The following is a 14,557-nucleotide window of genomic DNA, read 5'->3' on the forward strand; positions in this document are numbered from 1 at the left end:
TGACTGCGCTTTGTATCAGTAACACATCACCGACAAACAAAGAAACAAATATTTCCATCTCTTTTTTAACCAATGTCAATTATTGAATGATCTGAAAAATGTTTATATTGGTTCTTTAAACTTGAGTTGTCATTTCACAATAAATTATTTGGACTCCATTTTTCCAATCTTATTAGTACTTATAAACATGTTGGTCCTTCAGATTTGCAACCGCGATTCTCAGCACAAACTTCACCAGTATATCCCACAAGAAAATGATTCCATCAGTTTTAAGATCTAAGCAGTACCACCCTGTGGCACGAACTTGACCTTTGCCGCAAGAAGGCTTCTTCTGTGAAGACAAAGCTCTTTTTGTCATTGAAGGTTACAATTAGCAACGAGAATGGCACTCCATAGCTATTATTCCTTGATGAAGTAGTTAAAAAAGAATTAATTCCTCTTTGTAATTTATCCATCGGTAGAGATCCGGCTGTTAATGGTGATGAGAACTAAGAAAAACTTGTAGTCCAAGAATGCAAGCAAGGGGTCCTCGGATGCATTGATGACCACACAACACCACCGAGAAGAGTTACGGTCCTCTGGTGGTAGATCGAGTCTGCTCCAAGTGGTTCCTTCAAAAACCAGTTCATAACTAGATCATTCAGGTGTGTGTCCTAGCTAGCTAGTCGAGGAATGTGAGAACAGAAGAACATGGTGTGTAATAATACATGCAGTTGCTCTTCGTGTTGCAAGGTGATGTGCGTGAGTACGAGTCATGGCTTCTAAATACGAGGAAGAAGGAAATTGATCCTAGCTAGTCACGGTATAATTAAAGATGCATACCGGAGAAGAGATGTAGAGAAAACCACAGCAGGAACAACCAAACATCTCATGATACGCTTGTTGATCGTTTCGGTACCTATGGATGTGTGATTCGTTTGGTAAGAGAGAGAACATTTAGTAGTTAGTGCAAAATGAGACTGCTCCGGTGAGTTATTGACCAAGAAAAAATTATTCAAATGGCTGTGTATTACATCCACTGTTTTCATGCCTGGGTTGAAGCGGTTCGACACATATATGGTGAAAGCGCCGAGAGAGTGGTGGGAGTTACTGAGTACTGCAGCATTACAGATGGAAAGCGCGAGGAATGATGCAAAAGAGATTACAAACCTTATTATTCTTATGATCACTCGTCCACGAGTAGTAGTGCTCTGGCGTGGCCTGTTTCGATCCGGTATTGGCGTGCGATTCCCATGTGAATCATCAGTAACCAGACATGCGTGAGAAGCTCGCCGCCCTGGCTCAGCTGCTTGGCATGAAAATACTGGTTGCATTTGCCGGCGGCAAAGCACAACATCTCCACCCACACGCCGTTGATGATGGTCCATTTCTTCTTCCAGGCCTCCTCCAATTCCAAATGTCCTTTCGATTTTTTCTCCTTGGTATCGTCCCCTATTATCTCTTTTGCGAGCGTGCATGCATCGAACAGCACCGACTTGCTCCTGTCCCCTTTCACCTCTATGGGTTTGAACGTAGTTTGCACCTTCAGCAGCGCACCAGAAGCTGCCTTTTCCCTCGTTGGAGATAGATGCCTCCTCTTTCGCTGATCCCGCGGCGGGGTCGCCGAAGCTCCTTGTTCTATACCGGGAGTCGGGTTCGGGGAAGCTTCTGCTTTTGTTAGATGTTCCCGGTTAAGGACCCGCTCTGCTTCTTCGATATCGCTCTTTTTGTCGTTGAAAAATTTCATGGCCTCGGCGCAGGTATCTTGGAACCTGATCTTCCCGATTCCGGCGGGCAGCATGAATGGCTCAAACACCACAAGATACATCATGTATTCCGATATCCTCTTACTTGGCTCGCGGTGATCGGGATTCGCTTTAGAGGCGCCGGTGCCGCTGGCCTGCTGAGTCCGGCAGCGGAGACATGGGACGATGCAGTGCCGCAGCCATTTGATCAGTTGCTTCTTGCGGGAATGACGATTCACCTCCTCTGTGACCTTGACGGCGGTGGGGTCAGTCTGGTAGCAGAGATATGTGGCGATGTGCCACAACAGTATGCTCTCATCGAACTCCTTCTTCACGCTCCACTCGAGCTCCGGGTAGCCCATTTCTCGAAGGATCCATTCGCCTCTGCAGGCTTGCATTCGCTTGTAGCTGGTGGTCTCTCCCTCCGCGCAGGAGGCCTTGTCCTTCAGTTGCTGGAAGATGAGCTCCTTCAGATCATCGCTTATTTCGTCATGTTCCACGTACTGCCAGATATCCCACAGTTCTTTCAACCTCAAGGATTCCATGATCCATTGGATCTGTTTGTGGATCGGTCGTCTGAGGCAGATGCGGATCAGGCTATAATGCCTCGTTGAATTCGACCACCAGCTTTCGCAATTTTTGGAAATACATCCCCGAAATTTAACGATTGCACCAGCCAATTTGTCTAAGAGTTCTGATAGGCAAGTTATGTAGGGCCGCTCAAACTTGTTTCTCTCCTGCAACGCCACGATGGTCCAGTCGGAGACTAGGAGCACGACGATGGCGACGGCCTCGAGGCCGAGAGCGGCAACGAGCAGGACGTAAGTTATCATGACGTCAGCTTCGTTGAAACCATGCTTCCCGCTGAGGTGGAAGAGCACCAGGGCGACGGCTGCCATGGTGAGTGAGAAGACGCGTCTCACACGCCCTCCCACGGTGTGGACATGGGTTGCTTTGGTGTGGAGGATGTCGTGCAGGAAAGATAGCTCCACCTCCACCACTTGGAAAGCCTCTTTGGCGCTGCGCTGCAAGAAGAAGTTCTGGCTGTCGATCCGATCCTGGAAGCTGAGCATGAGGTCCACGACGAGGCGCTTGGAGGTCCGGAAGAAGCGGTAGCCCCATAGGATGATATGTTCCTGTCTGATCTCCGTCACTTCGCCTTGGGGAAGTAGGGACGGGCGCTCTTTCAGGATCTCGATTTTCGGTTGCAGCCCAGCTCTCTCGCGCGATCGATACTCCTGCTTGAACCTGACGTAGTTAGGCCCGGGATCCGGATCGGTGAACATGGATTGTCTCAGCCGGTCCATGCTGGCCGACCACAGCGCCCACGTCCGCTCCGCGTACTTGAGGATTCCGGCCGCGAACACCACGATGGCGGCTTTCCACAGGTGGGGGCTCGGCAGCGACTCGAGGAACACCAAGATGGCCACGACGACCTCGAGGACCAGCCCCAGCAGGTGCCGCAACCACAGCTCGTTGTCCTCCAGGGAGTAGGAGGTGATGGTGTCGGGGCCGCCGAGGTGGAGGAGGAGGAAGGGGGCCCAGAAGGCCCTGAGTTGGCCGTTTCTGTTCGCGTCGCTCGCCTCTGTCTGCTCGCTGAGGAGGTTGCCGAGCGCCAAGATGGCGACGTAGTCGGCGCCCAGGTAGGAGATCCACAGGAGGAAGCTCAACAGCATATTACGGTGCCGCTTGCGCAAGAGGGAGAGGGAGATGAGGAAGATCTGCAGTAGGAGACTGGCGAGGATCACAACGCGGATTTCTTCCGCATTCCATAGATTCCTAAACTTCTCGGGGACGAGCTGCATTTGCTGCTGGATAATGATTTCTCCTCCTCCACCTTCTCTCTCCCTCCGCAGACCGACTCCTATCTTATATATAGCCATCGAACTCTAAATACTGCTCCTTCAACGTGCGACACACACAAGCAGCTGAGCGCTTGCTTGCCTTGTTCTCACGCAATCGCCAAAATTCGTGCTGCATTTTGTGACCGAAACGTTTCACAACCTTTTCCTTGGACACAAGCGATGCCTTTCGTCGCAACGAATGAAGAGAACAAGCACGTTTCGTGCCACTGGGGTTCGTTAACGATGCTTTCTAGGCATTTTGGTTGCTGACCCAACGGGTTCGTATCGTCAGGAATAAGCGTTCTCTGATTGGTCGATCCCTCGAGTCCCACGAAAAATTTGCTCTGCCAACCAATCGAGAAGAGGCTCTTTGTTTGTCGGTCGACACGATGCGGCGGCGGCAGCTCCCGCATCCCACAGGATCCAATCACAATACAGGTAGCCGAGGAGACGGCAATCAGCGAAATGGGTGCCAAAATTATTGCTCAGCCGGTATTAGCTTCTTGAGTGTGCTACTCAAATTATTGCTCATCTCGAGGATCGTCTTTCTCCCTTTCAAATGAGAGGAGTGGCGTACCATATCGACAGCTTGTTAAAGACAAAAAGGTTTGCCAGTAAAGAAGAAGAATTTGGGACCGTGTAGCTGAACCGACTGACTACATTTCTCTGCTCCTAAAATTCGCCAAAAAAAAAAAAAGGATGAGTCTGATGTCTAACTTTGGTTTCGTGGTTACGAATGTTCTCCCAATGCAAACTGAAATTATGCCCACTCGTAGTTCGCATACGAGATGGTATGATAATGACAACCCTTCAAATTTGCTAAATGCAACAATGTTCGATCGACACTGTTATAGTAATCCTGATTAGGTGTGGATTTAGTTGTAATTTATACATATATCTTTTTAAAAAGAAAAAGAAATTAGAATAAAATTTCTGTGTATGCACTCACAAGATCTAATATCTCTTGTGCAACATTGCACCCGGTGACTCCGTATACAACAAGTTGGTGTCCACTCCCAAGACGTAATTTTTATGTACTAATTTTTGGACGTAGCTCAAATGAGTTGGCGTTTGGGTTGGTGAACTTTGATGCCAGTCTTTTTGGGAACATATTAGCCTATACAAATTAAAGTGGGGTCTTTTTTTTCCTTTTTTTTTTTTTTTTTTAATAAAAGAAGCATCCAACTTAACTTCACAATGTCATCGAACTAGCAAAGTTTGGTGACATCAAAAATAGCAACCACCGATAGTCTATTCAATTTTAAGTTTTAATATTGGAACGAGAAGTCCATCGATATAGTACCTGCACATCTCATAAATACTACCTATAAATATAAACATACATACTTACTGGGTAATTACATATTATCCCTTATAATTAACTATAATTAGTATTTCGATCCTTATACTTTAAAAGTAATATTATATTTTTTATATTTACGAAAGTAAAATATTTAACTCCAATTCTCCCTACGTCGTTAACTTCATCGATGGAAAAAATCGCACGTACTATCACGAGCAAAAAGATACAAAAAAATTATAATTTTATTATTTTTTAAATTATTAATTTTATATGAACTTCTCATCTTGATCGATTTCCACCTCTCCTCTTTCCAACCTGCTCGCCCACCGTGCGATGAGTGAGTCGACGAAGTACTTAGCGGCAAACGTTAAGGTGGGGTTTTACAGTGGTAACCGTGATGACGACGAGCCCTTCGATAGGGTGCTAGGAATCCTGGCCCATGCATTCTTGCCAGAGAGTGATAGTTTGCAACTAGATGTGGTGGAGCGATCAACGATGAACTTCGGGAATGAGGGGTTACAAGTGGGAGGACCTATCAGTGGATGAGCGAGTGCGATGAGCGAGCAGGTTGGAAAGAGAAGGGGATGAAGAAATCGGTTAAAGCGAGAAGTTTATAAATGACATAAGGAGGGGAGAGTATAACATCCCTCATTTTTTTTAATTTTGTAAGGGCTTGTTTGTAATGTAGGGACCTAAATATAAATCTTAGCAATTTGATATGATTTGTGAAAGATTCATATTAAGTTTAAAAAAGAAAAATGGAGGATATGTATCACTAGCTAACTTAACGATGATGTCACCTATGTTTGTTCTATGGATGACACATAAGATTATTTCATGCATGCTTACCATTTTACAATTCTTATATTAGCCAAATCTAATACAATTAGAGGAGAAAACTAAATGATAACTTAACAAAGGAGCTACAACCAACATAGGCTCGAGAAGGGAAGATGAATTGACTTGAATTGAAAAAGTTTTACTTTGGCTTGAGGTTTCGCATTAATTCCCCGTATTTCGGAATCATATTTTTCTAAGACAAATATTATGACCCTTTCATATAGTAATCTTAATCTCTGATTTTATCTTGATTCTGAAAATTTTAGAAGATTTTAGCTTCCTACATTATATTTCTATTGTTTAGGAATAAAATTATGAATTTAAAATTTTTTGAGATTTGACATTTCTATATTATTCTAGTTGTAACTTTCTACACCGATTTTTTATTTAGGAAAAATCAAATTCATCCAAAAATAAACTAATAGCTCTTTCTTTTGATACTAACATCGATAAATTTAGATTCTAATTACCTATCCAAACTATTATTTCAACTAACCCTATGAAATATGTAAAACAGAAACTGTCGGTTTTGACCTTTCGGTACTCTCTTGCTTATAACTCTCTATTGAAAACTCTAATTTTTGCAAAACATGATTTATTAGAATCTAGACTCATAAATCTTTCTGTGCATAGCTGATTTGAAAGATTTGGAGCATAAATGTCTATTTAAGCATCTATTTTAATCAACTTTATGAATTCTACAAAATAGAGATAATATTCTTTGCTTTGGTTACTAAAATGTTTATAACTCCTTGTTTGAAACTCCAATTCATACAAATCTTAATTTATCTAAAACTAGATTGATACATCTTTCGAATGATACCTAATTTGTGTAAATTGGAGCATAATTGGTTATCTAAATAATTCATGCAATGTGCCCTCAAGTTCTATCATAATCAAGCCTTGGTCTATTTCATTTATTCTTGTTTCATCTCTTTAGAAATTAATTTATGCTAAAATCCTTACTTCAGTTGAGCTTTACATTATTACTTTAAAATCCTGTATACTCTTGTCCTACAATTATTTGCATGCCTAAATCTATTATGTAAAGTTTATGTTTGTATCATAATGTTTCATATAAGCACATGCATTTCGTTATTCTACATGTGTTTCCGATATGTGTCAATTTTATTGTTCAAAATACCCTTTTGTACTATGGTATTTATGGGATTATATAAACCTTTGCCAAAAATGATAAAGGGATTATCTAGATCTTTGCTAAAAATAGTAAATGGTGTATACTTAGAGCCGGCGATGCTTTACCGGCCCCCTATGGCTTCATCCAGACATAGATGGATGATGCTCCCAAATGTGGGAGATTATATTTGGGATCTCATTTCACCTTCTATATGTTTGATATGATATCTATAGCTCTGGTTATATGCTTTTATGTGTGCTTTGGATAAAAATGAAATGAATGTAATGTCAAATATGACGTTTGAGCTATTTATTCTTTGATATGTTCCGAAATACTTCTTATACCTCCGAAATATTCATACGCCATCAATACACTTTGAAATATTCTATATGCTATTGATATGTTCCGAAACATTTCATACGCCATTGATATGCTCCGAAATATTTCATATGTCATTGATATGTTCCGAAACATTTCATACATCATTGATATGCTCCGAAATATTTCATATGCCATTGATATGCTTCGAAACATTTTCCTTTCGCCCTTGATACACTCCAAAATATTTCATATGCTATTGATATGCTCCGTAACATATCATACACTATTGATATGCCCTGAAATGCTCCAATTAGTCTTTACTCCCTTATTATGAATAAAACATGTTTCGAATGAAATGATATTGTAATTCTGCATCTATTGAGCGGTTATCTATGAACTCTTGTATTCTTGCCTTATATTTGGTACCTTATTTGTTTGAAATTATCCTCTTTCACCATGGATATGTTAGTCACTTTCTGAGCTTTATATGCTCACTCTATTGCTATATAAATTTTTTATGATAACTTATCACTCACTAAAATGTTTAAATTGGGCTAAGGCAGTGGAAAGCTAGAAGATTTTGGGATAAATTTTTAGTAGATGATATGTTTTTGTTATATAAGCACACTTGGTGTCTAATGAAATATTGATGGTAAATATGAACTTATGAGTTTTGTAGAAATCTAAAGGACATCTTATGTTTAGGATTTTGGAGTGTTAAGTTTCATTTATGTAATATGAATATATGATAAATATTGATTTTTTTATTATATAGAATACCACACTTGTGGATTTATAAGGTGGTTATTGTCTTGATGAGTTGACTTCAGATTTCATGATTCAGTGAGTGATGTGGTATATAATTTTAAACTACACAGGTGTGAATTATGGATTATAGAAGGAATTTTGATTTAAATGTTTTTTTAGTGACCTCAAATGTGTGATTGAATCTTGGATTATTATTAAATTATAATATTATTGATTTTAAGATAGGTTCACACCTCTTGAATGTGATAATTCGAGGGGGCGTGATAGAGAATCAGGGTTAAATATTTTATTTTCGTAAATATAGTGAACCCAATGCTACTTTTTAAAGTATAGGAACCGAAATGCTAATCATATTTAACTATATGAGATAATATGTAATTACCCCTACATACGGCCTATAAATTGAAAAAACCAAAATGTCAAATAGTATGCATCAAATTAACAACATAAATGATAGTATTCCAAGAGATCTTAGAAACTTTAAATACATATATATTGATAGGTGATATATTATTAATTAATTATCATCCGACATATCATTATTGTGCCCAAAGAGGAAGGAAAAGACAAAGGTCACCCCTCCATCGGATGGACGAAAATCCAAAGCAAACAATTGTAAGCTCCCTTCTTGTCTTTTATGACCATAAAAGAAATTATAAACTTTTTTTTTTGCCCTTTATGACCAGAAAGGTAATCACAAGTTTTCTTCTTATCCTTTATGACTAGGTATGCATGCTCAACTTCTGAATAGACTTCTTTTAACTACTCAAGTCCGCACTTGGACACCTTGGGTTACTAACTTGAGCGTCGAAGGGATCAGAATGAAAAACTTCTCCTGACCTCGATCTTTGTTCATGTGGCACCTAAGAAGCTTGACGTTTCCATCTCGGAGGCAACTCGAACAACCCTACACATACGGGTCCAGACCACATTGGGCTAATCAAGAGGATATTTTCTCCTAATATTTTAGTGCTAGAAGGAGGACTTAATATCACAAGACTGTCTGCCTACCAACCCTCTTAATGAACACCCAAGTGAGGAGGTCTTGCCCCTGACTTGTAATACTTTCACTCGGGGGGGATAACAGCCAATATTTCCGCATGTGGATGCATCCAGCTCGACGCAAATGCTGACATGATACTAGCATTTGTTTAATGAACCAAAGGTGACCTCGAGTCACCTACTCATCCCTACCAAGGCTTTCCTGAACCTCACTTAGCAGGTGTAGATGCTAATGAGCATGATGCAAGTTATTGCTTTACCCTTGCCCAAACTAGCTTAATAAGTAATGCCACCATCTCAACCATAGTTAGCAACTCAATCGTAATCAGCACTGACACTCGTCAAGGTCCCCCCACCCAACACAATACCAACATCTCAACAGTGCCCCAAGACCCATCAAACCGCTGATTAAGGGAGCACCCACTCTCTAACCGTGGAGTTCAACAGACCACCACACCACCACTCTGCATCACCTGAATCCTAGACCCAATTGATAGATTTGATGGATGATTCCCTAAGGATTCAACTACAACAAATGGATCATTGCTTGGAGGAGATGCGATGAGAATTCTAATAATCCAGAGGGGAAAGGGTTGGGCAACCCCATCTTAGGTCGGTCATCATTCACCATGGACATCCAAGAGGAGCCAATCCTAGTCAACTTTCATTTCCCATTATTGGAGGCCTTTAATAGTAGTATCGACCTGCTAGATCATATCGCTGCTTTCTGCACCCAAATATCATTGTATGACACTTTAGGCGCCTTGATGTGTCATGCCTTTATGACTATGTTAAGAGGCCCAACACAAGAATGGTATACCCATCTAAAGTCGCTCTCTATTAGTTCCTTTGCTCAGCTCGCTAGGGAGTTCGAGCTTCACTTTCTTAGAAATGTATGCTTGAGGCCATCAACAATAATGCTTCTTGAACTTATGTAACAGGAGGAGGAAACACTCAAGCTTCATCACTCGATTCACTAATAAAATCCAAGGCATGGAAGATGCTCATATGTTGCTTGTAATACAGACCTTTAAGATGGGACTCAAGCCCTCTCGCCTTTTCTAGTTGTTGGTAGAGGCCACTAGTGATGGTACCCCGAGGTACTCTAGTGGGCCAATCAATACATCACCGTTAAGACAATGGTCTTTGATAAACGTGAGAAGACACACAAAAGACCGAGACAATGCTAGTTACAGTTGCCCTACAAGCTAATCACGTGAGTGATGACACGTGTGACATGCTACACAGTCTTGTTTGTTATTATTATTATGACATGTTCTCACTTTATATTATATGATAAATATATATTAATGTCCTTAGATTTGGATAATGAGAATTGGATCATGATGAGATCATGATAATGAGAATAATTCACTTATAAACACAGACCATAAATATTTCCAGTCATAGGTTACTCGAGGGAACATTAAGATAGCCGAACAAGCTGGTGTGCTATATACTTATCCATATGATGGAGACAACTAATCTCATATCTGCTTATGTTGGGACACTGGGGATATAATACAGGTTCTTATTGAAGAATGAGTTCATTGAATGATTCGCTTACGAAATATTAAATGGTTAATAATACATCATCATTAGATAGTAATTTCGTAGTCTTAGTTGTGTATATAATTTTTATACTTGAAACACTAAGGATGCCTTGTTTGAGTACTTCATTCTTTAATACCAGACTTAGTAAGTTTAAAAATTTCAAATCTGGCAAAGCCAATCACCGGGAGTAGTAGCCAACCTTACTAAGACAATTGGGTGTCAATAAAGAATCATCTACTCTCGATATTATGAGAGAAATGTTCCGTGTGTTCTCACTCAAGAAAATCCCTGGCCAAGGTCAATCAGATAATGATGAATATGATAAGTGTGAGATTCGAATTGAGAGAGAAGTTCTCCGGGAGAATCTAATGAGAGTGAGACTCTTATAGATTTCAAATGGGCATAACAACACCATGCCTAGTATACGATCTCTGAGATATTAGATAGATGAGGGACTATGGATACAAAATAACTAAGGATAAAAAGACCAATGGATTAGATCCCCCTATACTGTGGACTATGGCGTAGTACGTTCGTAATCGATGAGTTGAGTGAATTATTATAGAGATAATAATTTACTGAATTAGAAGAAGTTTTGATAAGTATAACTTACGACCAGTTCAATATTGGGCCTAAAAGGGTCACACACATGGTGGACAACGCGATGAGTAGAGGATTGAATATGAGATATCAAATAAGCCCATGTTTTATTAGATCAAGTGAGATCTAATATGACCTATAGTGGTTATTGGATGAACATCCAATATCCATTAAGCCAAGATAATTGGATGGAGATCCTATTGAAAAATCTATGGCGACATCACATATGCAGTAGAAGAATATAAACAAAAAATCTCATATTTTCATAGAAAAATAATCTTTTGTCATCGTGCGAAGATTGGTGCGTAAAAACCCGTGAAATCAAAAATTATGCGTATAAGAAAGATGTGTTTACTTAAAGAGATCGTACATCCTTGAAAATCTTTAAATTTCTGGGAGAGAATAAAGGAGGTCAACTATCCTCCTCTATAACAGTGATCCGAGTTGCGAAGACACTCCTCAAATCGTTGCTCAAATCTCTTCACTACGTGCACCATGCAATCAAGAAGGGGCCCGCCCTTCTTGCTATCCACACACCTCAAACAAGGGCTATTGGCTGAGGAGGAGTGGGGGAGAGGAGAATAGAAGGTGACAGCCAAAAGGGGTCTGACCTATGGCCCTTTAATTCCCTCCTATTTATAGAGGCCCTATATCAATTTAACTATAATGGATCCTGTCATATTTGGTACTTGATCTTCATTCAACTACATAAGCCACTTAGATTAGTGGGTCGCTACCCAATAATATCTCATTTGGCTCTAATTGGATCTCATCCGTATGATCTAATAATTCAGAAACTTATTGGACATCCAATAAGATAAGGGTTCCAGCAGATATCTCATATCTGAACATCTACTTGTCACAACACCTATCATATGTGTGTGACCCTCTAGGCCCAATATTGAGCTAGCCGTGAGTTATACTTATTAGAATTCCTTTTAGCTAGGTGAGTTATTATCTCCATAATAATTCACTCGACTCATCGATTGCGGACATACTAGGCCATTAACGATATAGGGGAATCCAATCTATTGGACTTATCCATCCTTAGTTATCGTGTATATTTAGTCTCTCATCCATCTAATATCCCAGAAATTGTATACCAAGCATGGTGTTATCAGACCCATATGATTTCTACTTAAGTCTCGCTCTAATCGGATTCTCTCGGAGAACTATTTCTCTTTCAATCTAAATGACTCTGGTCATGGATTTTTGGACAAGTTAGTGTCCACTCCAGAGACAGTAATTTTTATGTACTAATTTTTGGACGTAGCTCAAATGAGTTGGCGTTTGGGTTGGTGAACTTTGATGCCAATCTTTTTGGGAACATATTAGCCTATACAAATTAAAGTGGGGTCTTTTTTTTCTTTTTTTTTTTTTAATAAGAGAAGCATCCAACTTAACTTCACAATGTCATCGAACTAGCAAAGTTTGCTGACTTCAAAAATAGCAACCACCGATGGTCTATTCAATTTTAAGTTTTAATATTGGAACGAGAAGTTCATCGATATAGGACCTACACATCTCATAAATATTACCTATAAATATAAACATACATACATACTGGGATAATTATATATTATCCCTTATAATTAACTATAATTAGTATTTCAATCCTTATACTTTAAAAGTAATATTATGATTTTTATATTTATGAAAGTAAAATATTTAACTCCAAGTCTCCTACGTCATTAACTTCGTCGATGGAAAAAATCGCATGTATTGCCACGAGGAAAAAGATACAAAAAAATTATAATTTTATTATCTTTTAAATTATTAATTTTATATAAACTTCTCATCTTGATCGATTTCCTCCTCTCCTCTTTCCAACCTGCTCGCCCACCGTGCGGTGAGTGAGTCGACAAAGTACAAAGCGGCAAACGTTAAGGTGGGGTTTTACAGTGGTAACCGTGATGACGACGAGCCCTTCGATAGGGTGCTAGGAATCCTGGCCCACGCATTCTTGCCGAAGAGTGATAGTTTGCAACTAGATGTGGTGGAGCGATCAGCGATGAACTTCGGGAATGAGGGGTTACAAGTGGCAGGACCTATCAGTGGATGAGCGAGTGCGATGAGCGAGCAGGTTGGAAAGAGGAGGGGATGAAGAAATCAGTTAAAGCGAGAAGTTTATAAACGACATAAGGAGGGGAGAGTGTAACATCTCTCATTTTTTAAAATTTTATAAGGGCTTGTTTGTAATGTAGGGACCTAAATATAAATCTTAGCAATTGGATATGATTTGTGAAAGATTTATATTAAGTTTTTTTAAAAAATTGGAGGATATGTGTCACTAGTTAACTTAATGATGATGCTACCTATGTTTGTTCTATGGATGACACATAAGATTCTTTCATGCATGTTTACCACTTTGCAATCCTTATATTAGCCAAACCTAATGCAATTAAAGGAGAAAACTAAATAATAACTTAACAAATGAGCTACAACCAGCATAGGCTTGAGAAGAGAAAGGAAGATAAATTGACTTGAATTGAAAAAGTTTTGCTTTGGCTTGAGGTTTGGCATTAATTCCCCATATTTCGGAATCATATTTTTCTAAGACAAGTATTCTAACCCTTTCATATAGTAATCTTAATCTCTAATTTTATCTTAATTCTGAAAATTTTGAAAGATTTTAGCTTCCTACATTATATTTCTATTGTTTAGGAATAAAATTATGAATTTAAAATTTTTTGAGATTTGACATTATGCATTATTCTAACCGTAACTTTCTAGACTAATTTTTGATTTAGGAAAAATCAAATTCGTCCAAAAAAACTAATAGCTTTTTCTTTTGATACTAAGATTGATAAATTTAGATTCTAATTACCTATCCAAACTGTTATTTCAACTAATCCTATGAAATATATAAAACAGAAATTGTCGATTTTGACCTTTCGGTACTCTCTTGCTTCTAACTCTCTATTGAAAACTCTAATTTATGCAAAACATGATTTATTAGAATCTAGACTCATAAATCTTTCTGTGCATAGCTGATTTGAAAGATTTGGAGCATAAATGTCTATTTAAGCATCTATTTTAATCAACTCTATGAATTCTACAAAATAAAGATAATATTCTCTGACATTTGGTTACTAAACTATTTATAATTCCTTGTTCGAAACTTCAATTCATACATATCTTAATTTATCTAAAACTAGATTGATACATATATCGAATGATACCTAATTTGTATAAATTGGAGCATAATTGGTTTCTATCATAGTCAAGCTTTGGTCGATTTCACCTATTCTTGTTTCATCTCTTTAGAAATTGATTTATGCTAAAATTCTTACTTCGGTTGAGCTTTACATTATTACCTTAAAATCCTGTATACTCGTCCTATAATTATTTGCATACCTAAATCTATTATGCAAAGTTTATGTTTGTATTATAATATTTCGTATAAGCACATGCATTCCGTTATTCCACATGTGTTTCTGATATGTGTCAATTTTATTATTCA

The 14,557-nt window shown here is 38.9% G+C and overlaps 1 protein-coding gene across 1 annotated transcript; it reads right to left on the reverse strand.

Moving 5' to 3' along the window:
• Positions 1–986: 986 nt before the first annotated feature.
• Positions 987–3,566, reverse strand: LOC103988731 (uncharacterized). Its single transcript, XM_009407357.3, has one exon. The coding sequence runs from the start codon at positions 3,527–3,529 to the stop codon at positions 1,166–1,168; it is 2,364 nt and encodes a 787-aa protein (XP_009405632.2). The 5' UTR covers positions 3,530–3,566; the 3' UTR covers positions 987–1,165.
• Between the last annotated feature and the right edge of the window lie 10,991 nt (positions 3,567–14,557).

The sequence above is a fragment of the Musa acuminata genome, chromosome BXJ3-6, assembly GCF_036884655.1.
Source record: "Musa acuminata AAA Group cultivar baxijiao chromosome BXJ3-6, Cavendish_Baxijiao_AAA, whole genome shotgun sequence".
Taxonomy (NCBI): Eukaryota; Viridiplantae; Streptophyta; class Magnoliopsida; order Zingiberales; family Musaceae; genus Musa; species Musa acuminata.

Excerpts from the sequence above, each read along its gene's own strand:
- LOC103988731 (XM_009407357.3), bottom strand. The coding sequence starts at position 3,529 with ATGCAGCTCGTCCCCGAGAAGTTTAGGAATCTATGGAATGCGGAAGAA.